The following is a 21,637-nucleotide window of genomic DNA, read 5'->3' on the forward strand; positions in this document are numbered from 1 at the left end:
TGGGACAGGAGGGGCCATTCAGCTCCTCGAGTCAGCTCCACCATTTGATTAGAGCATGGCTGATTGATATTTTAACTCCATCTACTTGCCTTAGTTCCTTTTTCCTCAATGCCTGTAGTGATTGTTGCTCTAGGGCCAGCCTTAATGAGTAACGGTCACGTGGTCAGAACAACCAATCAACACCGAGCGTGGGGAATCTCTTAAGGGGGTGGAGTTTTCCTATCCTGGGGGAGTGTAATGTAGCCTTGCTAGAAGCAGGCAGCTAATCCAGCAGCCCTGTAAATATAGTTACTTGTTCAACTAAAGAAGCCTCTCGGTGGTAATCTCTTCATCTGACGAGGATAATTGCTCCTGGCACTGGCTCTCGCCCCACAACTGAGAGTATCTCATTTTAAAACAGGAAAGAAAGAAAAAATATATAATAGGGGAGGAGGCAAAGCGCAAAGCAGTTCTCTTGAGCAACTGCAGGAGTCAAACCTACAACCTTATTCGCAGTCTCACAGCTCAAAGCGCGCCCGACCCCAAATCGTTCGGTGAGCTCGTGGATTTAGTGAAGGGCCATTTTCAGCCCAAACCATCCGTCATTATGTGAAGATTCAAATTTAATACTAGGGTGAGGGCCCCAGGCAAATCGATCACAACTTCTATTGCTAAGTTGAAGCAGTTGCCAGAGCATTGTGATTTCGGAGTGACCTTGAAGACGTGCTACGGGATCAGTTAGTTTGTGGCGTGCGCAACAATGCCATTCAGCATCAATTGCTGGCAGAAGCCAATATAAATTTCAAACGAACAATGAGGATAGCGCTGGCCATGGAAAGCACTGAAAAAAGATTCGCAGGAGCTACAGAGCTTGCAAAATGGCACCGTTTATCAGTTAGCGCAGCCAGATATGGCGCCAAATCGCTGAAGCAGCCACCAAGCAGGAATCATTCCCAATCACCCAGAAATTTAAAAAATATCCCGGAGGCAATCAGACAGCAACCCTGAAGTTGAAGTGTTACTGATGTGGGGGTAACCACACCTGAAATATATAGATTTAAGGAGTTCGAGTGCTATTACTGTCACAAATGAGGCCATTAGATAAAGCAGTACAGAGCTAAGTCCAAACTATCAAGTAACCAGCCAACAAAGATGTTAGAAGTACATCTGAAAGAGCCTGAAATAACTGATTCTGATAGTCACTCTCTTTTTAATCTTAAAGCAGTCAAGGCAAACCCTATTACAGTCACACTTCACGTAAGCAGGAAGCCTCTAGTTATGGAGGTGGATACAGGGGCATCAGCCACAGTGCTGGGTGAGCAGATATTTCAGTACCTGAGAGAAGGTACCCAACCCTTAAGCCTGGAGAGAACTGCTGCCCAGTTGAAGACTTACACAGGAGAAGCCATAAAAGTAAAAGGCACCACCATGGTACCTGTGAGCTTTGGGCAGCAGTCAGCCCAACTCGCAGTGATAATAGTGACTAGGGAAGGACCAAGCCTTCTGGGCCGTGATTGGCTAAAAGAAATCAAATTAAATTGGTCCAAAAATTTTTCAAGTACGGGCAGGAGAACTGTTAGAATTGTTTTTTAAAAAATGACAGCATCTTTCGCAACGAGTTAGGAAAAATCAAAGGCTTGCAAGCCAAGATTTATGTTGAACCAGGGGCAACACCCTGATTTTTTTTAAGGCTAGACCAGTACCATACGCATTAAGAGAAAAGTGGATGCTGAGTTAAACAGGTTGAAGGAACTAGGCATTATACAGCCGGTTCAATTTTCGGAATGGGCAGCACTTATCGTCCCCCTACTGACACCAGATAAGGCTGTCCGCATTTGTGGCGACTGTATGCTAACAGGTAGTAAGGCCGCCAAGTTGAATAAATATCCAATTCCAAGAATTGAAGATTTGTACGCAAAGCTGGCAGGAGGTCAATCCTACACTAATTTGGATATGAGCCCGTGTACCGGCATCTCAAGTTAGATAACACGTCCCAGATAACACAGCACAATAAACACACACAAAGGCCTATTCCAGTATACGCACTTCCCTTTCGGCGTGTCTTCAGCAAGTGCAATATTTCAAAGGACGGTAGGGCTATCGCAGGTTGTAGTATACACTGACAATGTCCTCATAACAGGTTCGACAGAGGCCGAGCATTTAGCTAATTTGGAGGAGGCATTAAAAAGCTTTCTGGAAACGGGAGTTTGCCTAAAAAAGAAATGCACTTTCCAAGGCACCGAGGTTACCTAACTGGGGCACCGTGTAGGTTTACACCCTGTGGGAGAGAAGGTTAAGGTGATAAAGGAGGCACCATCCCCCACAAATATCACCAAACTCAAATCATTTTTAGGCATGGTAAACTACTACGGGCGATTTTTACCCAACTTGACTGCACTGGCACCTTGCATATAGTGCTGAAGAAGCACCATTGTTGATCCTGGAAGGCTCCATAGGAGGCAGCCTTCAACAGAGTAAAACAACTGCTGCACTCCTCAACCTTGTTAGTGCACTTCGATCCATCTAATGAATTGATATTGACCCGTGACGCCCCTCCATATGGCGTTGGTGCAGTATTGTCCCATGAAATGGACGACGGCTCTGAGAGGCCAATAGATTACGTATCAAGAACCCTCTCAGTGACCGAGAAAGGTTATTCGCAGATTGAGAAGGAAAGACTGTCAATAGTCTTCGGTGTTAGAAAATTCCACCAATACTTACATGGCAGGTACTTTACTGTCGTCTCCCATCATAAACCGCTTTTGGGCCTTTTCAAAGAAGACAAGGCTATCCTGGTGAAAGTCTTGACAAGAATTCAGTGATGGATATTACTTCTGTCCGTCTATGAATACACTTTCAAGCACCAACCTGGGATACACGTAGTGAACCCAGACACCCTTAGCTGCCTACCCTTGCAAGAAAGCATCTCGTGTACCCTTGTACCCCAAGAAATCTTTCTTGCATTGAATTTTTTAGACACATCACCCGTCTACGTGAAGCAGGTCAGGAACTGAACCAATCGAGATCCGCTTCTGTGCAAAGTGAGAGCCCAGATACTCACAGGATGGCTAAATGAGCCAGTCTCTGAGGAAATTAAACCATTTTTATCTGCAAGTATGAAGTGAGTTGTCAGGATGGCATCATGCCCTGGGGAGCAAGAGTAGTCATTCCTGTACCAGGCAGGGAACTGCTCCTAACAGAATTACACAGTGCTCATCCTGGCATTTCTAAAATGAAAATGTTCACCAGGAGTTACGTGTGGTGGCCTGGTATAGATGCAGATATTGAGAAGTTAATCAAGCACTGTCAACAGTGCCAACTGCAACAAAAGTTGCCAGCCACAGCCCCACTACACCCTTGGGAATGGCCTGGCCGACCATGGGTGTGGATCCATATAGACTACGTGGGTCCTTTCCTAGGCACAATGTCTTTTGCTTATAATTGATGCACACTCAAAATGGATGGAGATTTTTGAAGTGAGATCACCTACGTCGCATGCTACCATCGAAAGGTAACACCAATGCTTTTCGACTCACAGATAGCCCGAAGTCATTGTATCAGACAATGGAGCCGTATTTACAAGTGCTGAATTTCAGAACTTCAATCTAAACGGCATTAAACACATCCCAATTGTGCCTTACCACCCAGTATCAAATGGACTAGCTGAGAGAGCCATCCAAATTTTCAAGTCAGGACTAAAAAAATTGTTGGGAGGAGCCTTGGAAACCAAAATGTGACGCTTCCTCCTTAGCTACCGCACGACTCCACATGCAACAATGGGATTTCCACCAACAAAACTGCTTATGAAGCATCGTCTCAGAACGAGACTGAACCTCGTATTTCCAAATTTGTCAGGGAGGGTAGAGGAGAACCAAGGTAATCAGAAAAAAAGCCACAATTTGCATAGTGGAGCCCGGAAATCTATGGTAGATGAAGCCGTATATGTAAGAAACTTCGGGAGCGGTCCAAGATGGATCCCAGGGATTATTGTCTGTGAGACCGGACCCCTTTCATACCAAGTAGACGTGGAAGGCCGGATTGTTTGTGTACCCATGGATCATCTGAGGAGCAGGGAGACGCTTCCACAGTCAGTGTTGCCACCAAGTAATGTTATCGAACCCGTAAGCACCGAAGTACCTGATTGACCTGTTATAGACATAACCGATGTCTCCGTTGAATCAAATCGTGATGAACTGCCTGTGGCAAAAGAGTACCCGTTATTGCAGTTCCTGTAAGAGAGCCTTAGGCTGTAGAATTACTCCACTCTACCCAGAACAGAAAACCCCTTCAACGACTTGATTTGTAATTGCTGGGCCTATCTATATAAGTGCATAATCTGAATTAATGACAAAGTGCCAGTGTGATTATTTCTAAGATTTTTGATATTGTTTTCTCTTCACCCATATAAAGTAATTTGTGTAAATAAGGAATGTAAAACTAGGAATTAAAGGGGGAGGGATGTGGCGATTGTTGCTTTAAGGTTAGCCTTACCAAGTAAGGGTCACGTGGTCAGAACAGCCAATCAACACTGAGCATGGGGAAGCTTATAAGGAGGTGGCGTTTTCCTAGTCTAGAGTGTATATTGTAGACTTGCGAGAGGCCTGCGCCTCTGTAAATAAAGTTCGTTGTTCGACTAAGGAAGCCTCTCAGTAGCACATCTCTACAATACCCTTACCCAATAAAGATCGATCATTCTCAGTTTTGAAATGTTCAATTGACGCCCAGCCTCAGTTTTTTGGGGGAAGAGAGTTCCAGATTTCCACTACCCTTTTTGTGAAAAAGTGCATCCTGACATTACCCTTGAACAATGTAGCTCTAATTTTAAGGTTAAGCCCCCTCGTTCTAGACCTCCCCAGCAGAGGTAATAGTTCCGTCTACCCAATCAAATCCCTTAAACGTCTTAAACTCCTCGATTGGATCACTCCTCAGTCTGCTATATTTAAGGGGATGCAAGCTTAGTTTATGCAACCGGCTGACTAATTTAACCTTTTTAACCCTGGTGTCATTCTGGTGAATCTAAGCTGCACCCCCTCCTGAGGTACGGTGCCCAGAACTCTCAACTCTGAGGTGGTTAACCCGAGTATCATGTCTTAGGGTGTAGGTGTAAAACAGGGGAGTGAGCGTGCAGTTTTTAAGCATTTCATGGTTGTTTAGCAATGGTAAAAGAGACCAATACTCAAGAGAATTTGTAGAGAGGAACAGACAAAAGGGAATTAGTCTCTTTTGTACTCTGATAATCTTTGTTTTTATTCTCCTGTAATCAATGTCTCCTGCAGACTCCCTCTGGGCAGAATTTTCCAGCTTCTCCTGATGGCGGGATTTTCCAGTCTCGCCGAAGTCAATAACTTTTGAACGGCCTGCCGCACTTTTTGGCCCTGCCCCCGCCGCGACAGGGCCATAAAATTCCGCCCTCCGTCTCCGACAATCAATGCTTCCTGTAAGGTCCCACAGTGCCTCCTTCAGCCCCCACAGTTGATGGCTCTCATGATCTCTGGAATCAATAGCCAGAATTTTCCAGCCGGTGGAATTATCAATATCTCCCTTAGGCACAAGATCAGTCAGTGCCCCCCTCGGTCCCACAATCAATATCTCTCTCCCAGACCCCATACTGCCCAGAGTCGCCCTGAATCAAAGCAACACCCAATCCCCCTTCTTCAGGCTAAAAGAATGTCTACCTTAAGGTTCATAGACTGATTTAGTGGTAGGATTTGTAAGCCTTGGATTGCTTTATCCTTTTAATTTTCTTAACTGTGATCTGCGGGAAACGTTTTGAGAAAGCGAAACCTCTGCAGATTGGATGGTGCGGTTGAAGGAGGGCAAATACACACTCTGACAAAAACAGTTGTGCCCTGTACAAATCAAGTGTTCACAAGGTTACATTTACAACAACGCACACAATATGTCCTTTGACCCAAAGGCGAAACATAGTCTTTTAATTTTTGAAAACAACAATGGCAGAAAGGAATTATTTCAAAATGAAAACAAAATTAAAATACAAAACAAAGTTAAGATACTAAAAAAAAGGCTAAATTTGAGAAAAAGGGGGAAGCGTTTTACTGAGTTGAAAGATTTGACGCTGGGATATATAAATGTTCATCTTCTGAGCTTCAGGTGCTGAAATTCTGTGCTGTCCATGGTTAAGGATTGCATATCTTGGTTTTAAATATTCACCTCGGAAAACACAATGGCAGCTTCTACACATAACACTGGCGACACACGGCTCTTTCTCACTACCACCACTCAGCTGCCTCTGATTTGTCACTCTGCTTGTCCAACATCCAGTCCTCAATGAGCCGAAATTCCCTTCAATTAAAACATTAGGATGACTGAAGCCCTTTCTTCAGTCCCCTCCACAAACGGTTCCCTCATCGCCAATTCCATTCCCCTCAGTGCCTTCCTTGACCCCACGGTAAATACCTCCCTTCCAGACCACATATCGCTCAGAGTCCCCCTGAATCAAAGCCACACCCAATTCCCCTTCTTCAGGCCTCCCTGGCCACTGCCTCACATTGAACCAGACTGAACTTGGTGGTCCAGCCAACCCTGAGCTGCCCTTCCAACCCCATGTCCTGTCCTCCACCACCACACCTCCTCCTTCCATCTCTGGAATATTGCCGGTCTCTGCCTCCATCTCTGCTCATCCGCTGCTATGACCCTTTGTACGAGAGTCAAACTTAAAATCCTTATCCTTGCGTTCCAATCCCTCCTTGTCCTCAGCTTCCCCCCATCTCTATGACCTCCTCTAGCCCTACGACCCTTCAAAATCTCTGCACTCCGCCAATTCTGTCCCTATTGGGGCCACACTTCGAACAATTGGGGTCTTGAGCTCCCTTTATTCCGAGGCAGCAATGGTATTTGTGGAGCATTCACTCTGGTGGGTCAGTCCTGGTATCAGTGGGTGTGGCCTAATGAAGAGAACTCTGAGGCCCACAGAGCCTGTAAAATTGTGGGGGAAATGAACATTGCTGACTGCCCTCCAATCACCAGCTCCCCCCGCACCCCCCACCTGGCTTCACAGCTCTAACCCCTCCCCACACAGCCCTGTGTGCTCCCCCCCCACGCCCCCAACCGTTCTCCCCTACTCTCAGTCTTCACCTCCCACCGCACTCTGAGGTCAGCCAATTTTCCAGTGTCAAAATGAGATCACAGTGGGAAAAAGTTTGGGAAGCCCTGCTCAAGTGCGACTCCACTCCCTCTCATTGGTAGCCCTCAGCCATCTAGGCCTTAAGCTCTGGAACTCCCTGCCTAAACCTCTCGGCCTCTCTCTCCTCCTTTAAGCCAAAGCTTAACTCTTTGGCCAAACTTGTGACTATCTGTACCAATGACTTCTCCTTCGACTTGGTGTTAATCTTTATCTATTACGCTCTTGAAGTTGCCTTGGAATGTGTGCCACCATCTACAAGCAGGAAAAATGCCCATTCGTAGTGTCCAACGACCACCCCACAGCGTGGCACAGGCATTCCTCACGTGAGCCTCCCTTGTGGTCTCTCCAGGTGAAAATGCCAATTTGCAAATATGGATTAATGCCCTCTTGGACTGAGATGGAAACTGTCCAAGCACTCCAGTAACCTTACAGCCAGAGACAGAGACCCTCAGACAGGTTTGAAACAAGGTCACGGATGTAAACCGGTTAAAATCTGCTGTGCCAATTTCTCAGAGGCCAGGGATAGCTTTAGCGAGTGTACTTTCTACACTTTGGGTTAAGTGGAGTGTGAAGCTGAAGTTATGTAACTGAGAAATGAATTATGAATTTAATCATTCAGAGATCTCCTGTTATAACATGATTATCAGTTAATCACCTAAGAGCATTTGCTGCTTACGTCTACAAAATGCACTCCTGGTATCTAACAGCTCGGGACTGCTACCCTATCAACAGTTTCACCCCTCTCACCCACCCCACCCCCGCAATGGACTATGCAATTTGGATGCCTTTGGCCCTTGAATGTCGACTATCCATTCCGCAAAGATAGAAACCAGATGAAATTCTATTTTTACATTCAAAATTCAAAATGGACCATTTACTCTCCTGCTGGAATACTGAGAATGCAATAAATGGGAATTCACTTCCCTGAAATGTCCTAGTTATGTTATCGCAGGAAATACCTGAATTATTCCCACCAGTCCTCCGCCACCCTTTGCATAGGTTTTCGGCTTCAAAATGGCTGCCTGGCGAAAGGTCAGAAACGGAACACTTCCTGGGGTGGGCATCAGAATGCTACACTCCAATTACATCATCGCCAAGGGCCGTTCTTCTGGGCTGCCATTTTGATTGGTCATGTCAATTCAGTGCTAGAGTGGAAGCCATTTTAGTGAGACTCTTCAACAGAGACCAAATCATCATCCTGATTGCAGGCTACCTCCACACCGGTGGAACTGAAGTCTCACAGTTGACTGTTCAGTCTATCACCTCCCTAGCACACTGACAGTTTACTTAATCCCTTCCCGCCCCCCAGTGAAATAAAGGTGCTTGGTTGTCCTGCAAAAGCAAATCCATAGGAAACCACTGAAGGAAATACTTAGATAAAAAATTGTATTTACGTAGCACCTTGCATGGCCTCAGGACATCCCAAAGCTCCTTACAACCATTTCTGAAGGAGTAACATCATTGTAACGTAGGGCTGGATTTTAAGGCCATGCCTCCGTCCACCCCCACCCCCGGACCCTCACCACCTTGGCGGGCATGTTTTCAGTGGGGGACATCTATGATATTATGGATGGATAGCCTACCCCCCAACCCAGTCCCCATAATAAGGGGCTGGGGGATGGGGAGGCGCCCCTTAGCCCACCCAACCTTAGGCCCATTGAGGTTGCCAATTTGTGCCTCCTTGCCTAGCCTCCGAAACACGCTCCCCCACCCCACCTCCATCCCTAGGGGTGCCCAATCCCTCCCCACCCAAAAAGCCCAGGACTTAACTGGATCCGGTCGCCATCAATTTTCTTCATGGAATGGCTTGTAGTCCTAGCAGCACCAATGCTCCCTTCTGGCACTGAATGAAGCATACAAAATTCTTACAGGGCTCCACAGGGCAGATGCAGGAAGGAAGTTTCCGCTGACTGGGATGGGGTGGGTCTAGAACCAGGGGGCAATCTCAGAATAAGAGGTAGGCCATTTAGGATGGAGATGAAGAGGAAGTTCTTCACTCAGAGGGTGGTGAATCTTTGGAATTCTCTACCCCAGAGGGCTGTGAGGGCTCAGTCATTGAGTATGTTCAAGACAGAGATCAACAGATTTCTAGATATTAAAAATATCAAGGGATATGGAGATAGTGCAAGAAAATGGCTTTGAGATAGAAGATCAGCCATGATCTAGTTGAATGGCAGAACAGGCTCGAGGGGCCAAACAGTCTACTCACGTTCCCATTTCCTATGTTCCTAAGCCGGGACGGAGCTGGGCCAATCAGATTGGCCAGCAGCTCTCGAGGGTGGGATTTGTTTCCATCGAGGGGTGGAAGTCCCACTTTCTGCTCGTTAAGGCTGTCTGCCCTCTCAGGTGGGCCTAAAAGATTCTGTGGTGCTGCTCTGAAGAGCAGGGGAATTCGCCTTGTGCCCACTAAAGACATTATTCTCTCTCACCCTGGACACTCCCTCAAGTCCGACCCTCACCTGTGCCCCCTGAAGCCCAACGGGTCGCAGGCTTGAACAGATGTGGCAGAAAACTGGTTTAGCCATTCCCCGCCAGATGTGGCTGGACCCCTTAAAGCACTATTGGGTCCCGCTCCCACCTGCAGGAACGGCTTAATATTTCAGGATCACACTGGAATGCAAAGAGAGCCCCGGCTTCTTTTCTCCACTGCAGACTGTCTTCTGAAACCCCCCGTCTCCTCACCACCACCAACAAGTTGGAATGCTTTGTCACTGAGATTGGAGACCAATTCAATAAGCTGCCTCTGCCGCTTCCCTCCTTTCCCCTAGTCCACTGGGCTAAACTTCCTCTAAATCCCCACCCCCGCCCCAGGCCTGAACTCACATCATTCCCCAGTTTTCTCCCCCCTTCGGCCATGAGTTTTAGGATGGCGGGGTTTCCCTTCCTGCCATCCAGAGTCGGCAGGGGACTGCCTGCCCTGCAGCCACTTAACGCTCCGCGAGCGTCAATTGGCTTCAGGCGGGGACTTCCGGCCCTCTCCCAGGAGGAAGGCCCCGCCTAAGAGAGCCGCCGGCCAATTAGATCAGAAGCTGCAACGGAGAGGACTGGGGCTAAAAACAATCCCCAGAGCCTAAGTCCTGGGAGTCCAGGAGCAGCTAAGTGTGGGGGTCTCAGGGCAGGGAGGGGAGGCGAGGCCTAGGAGGGTGGTAGGGGGAAGGGAGGATCTGCAGGGGCCTGGCATTCTGGGGGGGTAGTGCCCAACGTTAAAAGGAGGCTTATGATGGAGGCGTTTACCACCCCCTCCACTTCTGGACCGAGGCCTGAACCCAGTTTATCTTTGGACGTCCCCCCTGCCTTTGAACTACTACTGCCAACCTGAAAATTGAGGCTGGGCACGGAACGGCCCTTAAGTGGTAAATAATTGGCCATGTAAGCGCCTCAACTGGGGCAAGGGTGGGCGGGCTGGCCTAGGCCTCGCCTGTCCCACTGTACAGTTGCGGAGAGGTCGGGGCAGCTGGGAGCCATCCTAGAAGTTTTACAGTCACCCCCCCCACCCTCAATCCCGCCTACAAACCCACCGGCGGAGGAACGTAAACTTCTGCTCCTCATCTCCCCTCTTGACTTCTCTGAGCTCACCTTGTCCATGAAAACCATTTCCTGCTTCCTCACTCCTATTTCCACTGACTACCCAGCTTCCCCTCCTGGTCGCCATGCAAGCTGACACTGTTCATGGCTCTCTCACTTCAGGTACTGCCCCTCATCGTGTGACCCTTCCATCCTCGCAAACTACCGTCCGCTGTCAACCTTACTTTCCTCTCCAAAGTCCTTGAACTGTTTTAGTCTCCTTATCTGAGGAAGGATGTTCTTGCTGTTGAGGGAGTGCAGCGAAGGTTTACCAGACTGATTCCTGGGATGGCGGGACTGACACATGAAGAGAGATTGAGTCGGTTAGGATTATATTTGCTGGAGTTCAGAAGAATGAGGGGGGGATCTCATAGAAATCTATAAAATTCTAACAGGACTAGACAGGGTAGATGCAGAAAGGATGTTCCCGATGGTGGGGGAGTCTAGAACCAGGGGTCACAGTCTGAGGATACGGGGTAGACCATTTAGGACTGAGATGAGGAGAAACTTCTTCACCCAGAGAGTGGTGAGCCTGTGGAATTCGCTACCACAGAAAGTAGTTGAGGCCAAAACATTGTATGTTTTCAAGGAGGAGTTAGATATAGCTCTTGGGGTGAAAGGGATCAATGGGTATGGGGAGAAAGCGGGAGCAGGCTATTGAGTTGGATGATCAGCCGTCATCATGATGAATAGCGGAGCAGGCTCGAAGGGCCGAATGGCCTACTCCTGCTCCTAGTTTCTATGTTTCTATGCTGTCACCTCCAAAATCCTTTCCCAGAGCTCCGTTCAAATCCCTCCTCTCAGGGCTTGAATATTTCGGATGGCGGGGTTTCCCTTCCCACTGTCCGAAAAGTCGGCGGGGGTGACTGCCCCGCAGCCATTTCACGCTCAAGTGAGCATCCCATGGCTGCAGGCGGAGACCTCCACCTTTCACTCGGGCGGCGGGGGGAGTCCTGGCTCAGAGAGCTGTCAGCCAATCCGGTTGGCCGGCAGCTCTCTAGTCCCCGCAGCAACAGGAGGTGCAGTGGACAGAAGAGGAAGTGCTTCAACCATGCCAGGGACTAAGCCCCGGGACCGGACAGCAAGATAGGTTTTTGGGGGTCCCAGGACGAGGAGGGTAGGGAAGCCCTGGGAGGGGTGGAAAGTGGGCGAGTGGGGTGTCGGGGGAAGGGCTGGGAGGGGAGCGACGGAGCTCTAGCGGCCACTGGGCCTTAAGGAGGCGGGGAGGAGACGCCCAAAGTCAGAAGGGAGTTTCTGATGGAGGCGCCCCTGCCACCCCCTTCCTGCCCGAGGCCTAACCTGTTCATTTGCGCGCTTCCCCCACACAAGGTCAACCCTCCTGCCATCCTGAAAATTGAGGCTGGGCAGGAAATGAACTTAAGTGGCCAATAGTTGGCCACATGAGGGCCTCAACTGGGGCAAGGGCGGGCACCCCTTCCGAGGCCTTGCCCGCCCCAGCGTAAAATCGCTGCGAGGTCAGGGTGGGGGCAAACCTAGAGGGAATCCCGTTCCTTCAATTTCACACCCACACCCCTCCACCTAAAAACCCACTGGCAGAGGAGCATGAAACTCAGGCCTAGGTTTTTGCCCCTGCCACAGTGCCAAAACAGCTTTTATCAAAGTTACAAATGACATCCTATGTGACTGTGACAAAGATAAACTTTCCCTCCCCATCCTTCGCACCCTGTCTGCATCCTTTGCCAAGACTGACCAACTACACCATATTTCCTGCAGTGTCTCTCCACTGTCGTCCAACTGGATGAGACTGCATCGAATTGTAGCCAGAGAACCACCGGTAATGGCTTCTCTTCCCACTCCGTTCCCTTTGGTAGCCACCAGGGATCTATCCTTGGCCTCTCCTATTTCTCACCTACATGTTTCCCCTTGGTGATGTTATCCAAAAACATGTCAGTTTTCACATGTATGCTGACAACCCACAACTCTACCCCACCACCACCTTTTTCAGCTCCTCCACTGTTGCTTATTTATCAGAGTTCCATAAACATCAACTCCCTCCATCACCGACGCACATTAGCAGCAGTGTGTACCATCTACAAGGTGCACTGCAGGAATTCACCAAGGCTTCTTAGACAGCACCTTCCAAACCCACGACCACCACTATCTAGAAGGACAAGGGCAGCAGATAGATGGGAACACCACCACCTGGAAGCTCCCCTCCAAGTCACTCACCATCCTGACTTGGAAATATATCCCCATTCCTTCACTGTCGCTGGGTCAAAATCCTGGAACTCCCTCCCTAACAGCACTGTGGGTGTACCTACACCACATGGACTGCAGCGGTTCAAGAAGGCAGCTCACCACCACCTTCTCAAGGGAAATTAAGGATGGGAAATAAATTCTGGCCTCACCAGCGACGCCCACATCCCATAAATGAATAAAGGAAAAAGACTGCTTATCCAACATCCAGTACCAGATGAGCAGAAATTTCCTTCAACAAAATATTGGGAAAACTGCTACAAAATGCAACTCCCCAACCACCAACTCTATTCCTTTCTCTGGCAACAGTCTGAGGCTGAACCAGAATGTTCACAATCCTGTATCTGAGTCCGGGGTGAGCTTCTGACCACATATGCGTGCCATCTCTAAGACTGCCTATTTTCACATCCGTATCATCGCCCGGCTCTGTCTCTGCCTTAGCTCTTCTACCGCTGAGACCCTCATGCATGCATTTGTTACCTCCAGCCTCAACTATTCCAACCCACTCCTGACAGGCCTCCCACATTTTACCCTCTGTAATTTGAGGTCATCCAAAACTCTGCTGCCCGTGCCCTTACTCGTGCCAAGCCCAGTTCACCCACCACCCCTGTACTCATGAACTCCCAGTTAATCAATGCGTGGATTTTAAAATTCTCATCCTTATTTTCAAATCCCTTCATGGCCTTGCCGCTCTCTATCTCTGTAATCTCCTCCAGCCCCAGAATCCCGGCCTCTTGAGCATCTCTGATTTTAATTACTCCGTGACTTCAGCTGCCTAGGCCCTAAACTGAATTCCCTCCCTAATCCTCTCTCTCCTCTTTTAAGATGCTCCTTAAATCTACCTCTTTCGCTCAGCTTCTGGCCATCTGCCCTAATGTCTCTTTATGTGGCTTGGTGTCATTGTATTTACTTATAATGTTTCTGTGAAGTGCCTTGAATTGTTTTACTACATTAAAAGACGCTATATAAATAGGGTTACTATTGTGCCCTAGCCAATATTTATCTCTCAATCAACATCAATAAACCAGATTATCTAATAATTTATCACTTCATTGTGGGATCTTGCTGTGCGCAAATTGGCCACTGTGCTTCCCACATTACAACAGTGATTACACTTCAAAAGTACCTCATTGGCTGCTAGGTGCTTTGGATCGTCCTGAGATCTTGAAAGATAGGATATAAAAGCAGATCTTTCTTTGACTAAGATCCAGAATTTCTATAACCCGTGTCAATTCTCAGTTGCAAACCTTTATGCCACTACTCGTGCTACAAATATTCAGCAATTCATTCTGAACACGGGGATGCTCTCCCTTGGCTCCAGCTTCTCCTCCCATTTGAAATCACTACCTCACACTGAGGTAAAGTTGCACAACAGCTCCCCAGAAACCATTCTCAACTGGGCATTCGTCAAAGAGTGAACCCAGAGACCAAGTGCGAGCGCTCTATTCAAACTATGGGTACTGTAGCAACCAGGCCACATACTGGCTTCATCCAACAGTCACACTTTCCAGCAACTCAAGGCAACCAGTGGACAATTATCTTCCTCCCTAACCCAAGGTAATGAGGTGGAGCTGAGATGAACTGCAGCGGTCCCACACCCTGATCTCGATGAGGTTAGCTAGCTCAGCATGGATGAGGGAACCAAGCCTGCTTGTCTCCTGGCTCATAGTCAGTCAACAGTATAGCGTGGCTCTGTTAAGTCTAATAATTGTGCTAAACGTTTATAGATCACTGGTTAGACCCCAGATGGAGTATTACGTTCCATTATGGGCAGTAGGAAGAACATCAAGGCCTTGGAGTGGATGCAGAGGAGATTTACCAGAATGGTTCCAGGTGTGAGCAAAGGAGCTTGAGGGGACACTTGATAGAGCTGTGCAAGATCATGACAGGTTTAGATAAGGTCGACAAAGCAAAGCTGTTCCCATTATCTCAGGGGTACAAGGACCAGGAGACGCAGGTTTATGGGTTTGGGAAAGAAGTACAGGGGTGGGGCATGAGAGGAAGAACTTCTTTCACGCTGTGAGTGGTAAAGATCCGGAGCTCACTGCCTACGAGGATGGTGGACGCGGAGATGATGAATGATTTCAAAAGGAAATTGGAAGGGCACTTGAGGGAAATAAGCTTGCAGGGCTACGGGGATAGAATAGTGGAGGGGGAATGGGACTGACTGGGTTGCTTTACAGAGAGCCAGCATGGACTCAATAGGCCAAATGGCCTCCTTCTGTGTTGTAATAACTCTATAACTAGAACGATACCAGGGATGAGAGACTTCGAGATGCATGGAGAGAATGGAGAAGCTGGGGCTGTTCTCCTTAAAGCAGAGAAGGTTAAGAAGAGATCTGGTAGGAGGTATTCCAAATTAGGATAGGTTTTAATAGAGCAATTAAAAAGAAACTGCTTTAAATGGCAGGAGTGTCAGTGCCCAGATGGCACAGATTTAAGGCATTTGACTTAAGAACAAGGGCAAAAAAAGTAGGAGACTTTTTTTTTTTTACATAGTAAGTTATTCTGACCTGGAATGCACTGTCTAAAAGGATAGTGGAAGCAGATTCAATGATAATTTTCAAAAGGGAATTGGGTTTCTATTTTCTGAAAAGGGAGAAATTTGTACGGTCATAAGGAAAGAGCAGGTGAATCTTTCAAAGAGCCAGCACAGGGACTGTGGGCCAAGTGGCCTTCTTCTGTGCTGCAAAGACTCCACACTATCAAAGAACAAAATTAAGTGATTAAAAAGCGGTTTATCCTCTAAACAGGATTTTGTTTTGGTGGATTGAGATTTCTATATTACTAGTCGGAGCTGGAAACAGTTTGATCCTTTGAAATATCATACAAACGGGAACGGTAAGCCCCATCGAGTGGGAACCTGAAGTTCCGGAATCGTACACAGCAGCAGTAAATCAGGTGTATGGGAGCCAATTTTCTGCTTGGAGCCTTGGATTCCCCATCACTTTAAGTGGGAGTGAAAACACACAACTTCCTCATCCACCTGGGAAGCCCATTCCTTAGTGGGAAAAACAGCCCCAAGGAATGTCACTCTACGACAGGATTGCTCGATTGAGGAAGCCAGTGCTACAAGTCAAGTGTTGAATTTCTAAGCAGTAGTATGAACGCCAAGTGTATTCACTCAATGCTTTTTGCAGATTGGGAACATCCGGGGTCTGATTTCATTCGTACAACAGGAGAAAATGGGGCTTGGTTTGGACCTTTGGGACCGGATACGTTTGGGAGTAAACAGGAACCAGTTTGACCCATTGGAATTCTATCACAATGGCCAGAAAATGAAGCAAATTTCAGTCCGTTGACACTCTACAAACAGGAATAAATAGGAAACAGTTTAGAGAGCAATGAAATTGAATGGAAGTTGCGCATATTTGAAATAAAGAGCTTTGAATATGATCATATATGTTGCAGCAAATAAATAACAATCAGCCACAACTCACATGAACATTTCTTAAATAACACTGCAAAATTGTAATTTTTTATAATTCTATGTAATGTATGTACAAATACATTAACTGTAATATTGCAGTAAACTATTGATAGTATTGTTCCAGATATGACAGAAAGCATAATGCACAACGTGCATAATGAACAGAGCTGAAGGTTGCCAGGCTCCCTGATGTAAAAGGCAATGAGTTTTAGGAGCTGTAGGAATGGCTGAGGCCATTCATCCCCTCGAGCCACTCCTACCATTCAATTAGATTATGGCTGATCTGCATCTTAACTCCATCTACGGGCCTTCAGTCAATAACCTTTAAAACTCTTGCCCAACGAAAATCGATTGTAAATACAAAAAGCCACAATTAATATTCAGACACATGTTTGCACAAAAAAATCTGAGTTGCAGCATCCTTCGCAATTGTGTGAGGATGGATTTTTTTTTAAAACATTAATGGGAATATAGTGGTATTCTGTAAAGAAGGCTGTGAGTGAGTGCGTGTGTGTGCACGTGTCTGTGTAATTAAACTGGGGGAAGGTTAGTAAAGGCAGCTTGTCTGTGGGAGCAGAGAGATGAAAGGTAAAGGTGTTAGATGTATGCATTTGTAATGAGAGGCTATGGTGAAGTTGGATGTACAAGTAAATAGGTTGGGTTTCAGAATTTGCATTAGGTGATAAATAAGAATTTGACTTTTCAGCTGTTAAATTTCAATGGGAATTTAGAATGACAAGGGACTTTCACAGCTTACAAAGGTTTCAATAGGCAAACAAGGGAAGGTTATTAAATTTTAGTTTACTTGAAAGTGGAGGCAATAGGAAGACATGAAAGATTTTTATATTTTGGAAAAACTGAGTTCAAAGAGGTGCTTAGAACAATGGACTTTAAGATCAAAGGGGAAAAGGGTATTTTAGGAAAGGTGTTTAGTTGAGTTGAGGTGGCTGGGTGGGGGAGATGTCCTGAGACCAGCTCTGTGCTGAGAAATGTTGTGAATTTGAAGCAGCCACCCAGTTTCAAGCCAGAAAAGCCTTTGTTTTCAGAAAGCAGCGTGTTTCTGAACTTCCTTCGGATTTCCACAGCAGAGTGGAAGAGAGTGAATAGTCATGTGGTAAACCTTTTCTAAAGTGACAGGACTTTTTGCCTTGGGATTACTGGATTTTTATGGTTAAAAATCTAGAAGGGAGCTGTTGCCAAGTAGTTTACTTGTGTGTTCTGACCAAGTGGGTTTTCTGGGGAATGTTTTTGTAAGACTGTTTTAACTGTGTAATTTTAATCTTGTGTGTTTAAGGTTTCTTTATCCTTCTTGTTAATAAATATTTTAATTTTAAAACTCTAAGTATTACTGGGATTCTATGCTTCTGGGATCAGTAGTTTTCCCCTCGTTTTCAAATACAAAAAAAAGTTATGATCAGTAAGGCAAGTTTCCATCTGGGATTTGGCTTGTTCAGCGAATAACATTGTCTGCAGCCGTAACAGTTGCCCTGTGTAAAGGAGATTGGCCGCTGTCAGCAACTAGAGAGCTGAAATGGTTAAACAATAACCATGAGGGGTTGTGATAGACCAAATAGGGAGGGCCTGTTTCAACTAGCAGGAGGGTCAGTCACCAAAGGATATAGATTTAAGATAATTGGTAGAAGGAAGAGAGGAGAGATGAGTTTTTTTTTACCCTGCGGGTTTTTGCTATCTGGAATGTACTGTCTGAAAAGGAGGTGGAAGCAGATTCAATGGTAACTTTCAAAAGGAAATTGAATATATATTCGAAACGGAAAGTTAGGGCTATGGGGAAAGAGCAGGGGTGGGATTAATTGGATAAGTCTCCGAGAGCCAGCACAGGCACAATGGGCTGAATGGCCTCCTTTTGTGCTGTCGGATTCTACGATGTGAGGTCTCCTCAGCCAATCAAATAAGATTGCATTTAGGCCAAAGTGCGACAATGGCAATTTTCCACAGTGTCCTCTCCCTCCGGTGGCATTCAGGTGTTTTTCCAAGGCCAGAAACAATCCCCCAAGGATCAGTGAGCTTCAGTTGGTAGCATTCTCATCTGAGTCACAAGGTCATGGGATCAAATCCCACTCCAGAGACTTTAGCACAAAATCCAGGTCAATGCTCCAGCGCTGGACCGGTGGAAAGATGCACTGTTGGAGCTGTCACTTTTCGAATGGACATTAAAATGAGGCTCCGACTGCCTTCTGAGGTGTGTGTGAAAGATCCCGAGGCATTATTCGAAGAGTAGGGGATGTTTCCCTGGTATCTTGGCCAATATCTATCCCTCAACCAACATTACTAAAAACAGATGATCCAATTATCATCACATCACTGTTTGTGGGAGTTTGCTATGAACATACTGGAGTCAGGTTTCCTACATTACAATAGTGGCTACAAAGGGTTCATTGACTGAAAAGAAACCGTGGTCATGAAAGGCGCTTTATAAATGCAACTCTTTCTTGCTATCAAAACCAAGCTTGGTGGTGCCCTCACCATGGGCCACAAACAGGAAGGTCAGTGGATAGCTATCCGGAGCAGGAAGTTCAGCCGAGTTATCTTCTCCCCATCCCTTTGACATGCAGTTCAACTACAGCATCCTAACAGCCATTCCCTTCTGGCTTATTTCAACTAATACAAATAGAAAAAAAATCCTGGTCTCTATCACATCACCAAGTCTTTTTCATCCCGGTGCTCACTGACCTATTCTGGCTCTCTAGTCTGGCAAACTCTGGATTTTAAACATTCTCATCCTTGTATTTAAATTCTTCCATAGCATCACCCCTCCCTATCCCTGCAACCTCCTCCAGCCCTACAAATCTGAGACCTTCTGAATTCCTCCAAGACTGGCCTTGTGCATCCCGACTGGATCACTCCACCACTGGCAGCCATGTCTTCAGCTGTCTGTGCTCTAAACTCTGGAGTTCCCTCCCTAAACTACGTCCTTCTCCTCCACCTTTAAGGCACCACTTAAAACCTGTCTTTCACCAAGCTTTTGGTCAACCATCCTAATAGCTCCTTATGTGACTCGTGTAAAACATCCTTCTGAAGTGCGCCTGGGGGCATTTTACTACCTTCTATCATGGGATCTGGGTGTCACTGCTAAGGCCAGCATTTATTTCCCATCCCTAACTGAGCAGCTTGCTGGGCCATTTCAGAGGGCAGTTAAGAGTCAACCCCATTGCTGTGGGTCTGGAGTCACAAGTAGGCCAGACCGGGTAAGGATGGCAGATTTCCTTCCCTAAAAGGACATTAGTGAACCAGATGGGTTTTTACAACAAATCGATGATAGCGCCATTACTCAGAGTAGCTTTCAATGCCAGATTTTTTATTAATTTTATCTTCTAATAAATTGAATTTTAGATTCCACCAGCTGTCATGGCTGGATCTGAATCCCTATCCCCAGGGCATTTGCCTGTGCCTCGGGATCAGTAGTCCAGTGACATTCTACTACACCACCATAGGCATTATTTATATACAAGTTGTCATTTACCTGGCCAACAGTTTAATAACTTTGGATTTCTAAATTGGTCTCTGGGTGCAACAATGCAACTCACAAAGTTAACACTGGAATCAGTGCATTTCTGGTGAAGGGTTAACCAGCAAATCACAATATTAGCCATTAAAAAAAGTATAAGATTAATGCTGCATATGCCAAGGACTCAATAACCTTTGAATGGGAGTAGAACTGCAGTGACCAGTCTCCCACTCTCAAGGCACTTTCATTCTATGCACATCCACCTGAACATTAAGCAGTCCCACCACACCCATAAAATTAGGACAACCGAATGGTTTGCTCGCTCTGGCCTCCTTACCTGGTGGTGCTTCTGCTGGTTCGTGGCTTTGGTGTCCAGGATGTGATAAGTGCTCTCATTGTCGTCGTGAACGTAATAGATCAAGCGTAAAGGCCACGTTATCTCCCGCTGAGTCGTGTTGCTGCTGTGGGTTAATGCTGCACCAGCATCTGCTGCCAATGGCTCTCCGTCAGCACCGCTCAACTGCAGAACTGCTTGCAACAAGCAGGAGAGAGAGAAGAGAAGAAAGGCGTTTTCACTTTGCATTGTCAGGCAATTGCAGATGAAGAAATAACTGGATAAACAGGCATGGGACACATTAATCGGCCACTTGCTTCTGCATGTAATAAATGAACTGCAGCAGCAGCAAAAAACAAAAAACCTCATGTTTACAATTCATTTTGAGATCGTGATGCTAAGGGGACAAATGCCCCCCTTGTTTTTTTTTTAAATTTCACTGTAAAGAATTGTCTCAAATTATGCAACCTCATCGATCCCATCTACAATAAGTCCAAAGCCTACACACAAATAGAAATACCTGTACTTGTGCTGGGAGAAAGGGGGGTGGAGATGGAAATTACATTTAAAACTAAATCACGAACACTACTCCAGCGGCGTCCTGCGTCTGAGCAATTCTCAGGGTATCTGCAATGCTTATCACTCTCACCCAGTGCAACATTCAGCCACCAGCACTGCACACAACTCCCACATTAGTCATTCTGCACTGCATTTCAACATGACCATCCCGTTTTCACAATGCATTCACCTAGGATTTCCCCTTCCCATCCCTTCCTTACATACCCGTTGCACCAAAAGGCTGGAGGCTGGAGCACAGGATCAGAGACAAAAAACAGCAGTACCCGGGGAGATTCATCATTCATATTTGTCTCCTTGCTGGCTCTCGCTGGTTAATTCCTTCCTCCACCGCCTGCTTCCTCCTTTCCCTACTCGAAGAGGTGCCGGTGCGCGGTATCGGATCCCATCTCGCTCCCTCTTTCCCTCCTTTCACTCCCCGCACTCCTTGTCTCAGGGATGCCTAACTGTGGACATCTTGACTGGTGGCTGCTGAAGCAGGTGCCGCACCTGCGCACTCAGCGTCCCGCCCCATCCCCACCAGCTCCAGTCAGTCAACCCTGGGCTCCACCAATGCAGCACATAAGCCGTGCCTGTCATTTTTTCTGCTGAATTGTCACTGGACAAATCAAGCTAACTCGCTTATTCATAATTGATTGCAGAATAATATCAGGCAGTATGCATTATTGAGACTTTAATTATGCTACATTCCTTTGGAGAATTACATACTTCTGGCATGCATTAAAACACAAGGATGTGTGTGTGTAATATATATATATTTATATGTATATATGGCGCTTTGCAGCTATTCAGGTGCCTTTGAAGTGCACTAAAAAGTGGAGTTTTCAATCAATTCAAAGACTCTGCAGCACTCCGTGTGTCTGTCATTTCTGATCTGTACCCCAATAGCAGAATGATTCCCTGTCCATCATGGAGACTGGTTCAAAC

General features: G+C 46.6%; 1 protein-coding gene and 1 long non-coding RNA gene across 12 annotated transcripts in view; both read right to left on the reverse strand.

Moving 5' to 3' along the window:
• LOC144686390 (disintegrin and metalloproteinase domain-containing protein 23-like) overlaps positions 1–21,184 on the reverse strand; it is a 198,610-nt gene extending 177,426 nt beyond the window's left edge. For all 11 annotated transcript variants that reach the window (XR_013577924.1, XM_078551539.1, XM_078551537.1 and 8 more), the window contains exons 1-2: positions 20,918–21,184; positions 20,138–20,328 (exon numbers count right to left, since the gene is read on the reverse strand). Coding sequence is in view for 10 of the 11 variants with exons in the window: in XM_078551539.1 (XP_078407665.1) it covers positions 20,138–20,328; positions 20,918–20,993 (267 nt within the window). In the remaining variant the exon portion in view is untranslated. The remainder of the gene's footprint in view (positions 1–20,137; positions 20,329–20,917) is intronic.
• Positions 16,352–18,622, reverse strand: LOC144686397 (uncharacterized). Its single transcript, XR_013577925.1, has 2 exons — positions 16,723–18,622; positions 16,352–16,628 (listed from the first exon to the last, which is right to left on the reverse strand). It is a non-coding gene; the product is annotated as an uncharacterized LOC144686397 (long non-coding RNA).
• Positions 21,185–21,637: the final 453 nt, after the last annotated feature.

The sequence above is a fragment of the Cetorhinus maximus genome, chromosome 11 (assembly GCF_964194155.1).
Source record: "Cetorhinus maximus chromosome 11, sCetMax3.hap1.1, whole genome shotgun sequence".
NCBI classification, from domain to species: domain Eukaryota; kingdom Metazoa; phylum Chordata; class Chondrichthyes; order Lamniformes; family Cetorhinidae; genus Cetorhinus; species Cetorhinus maximus.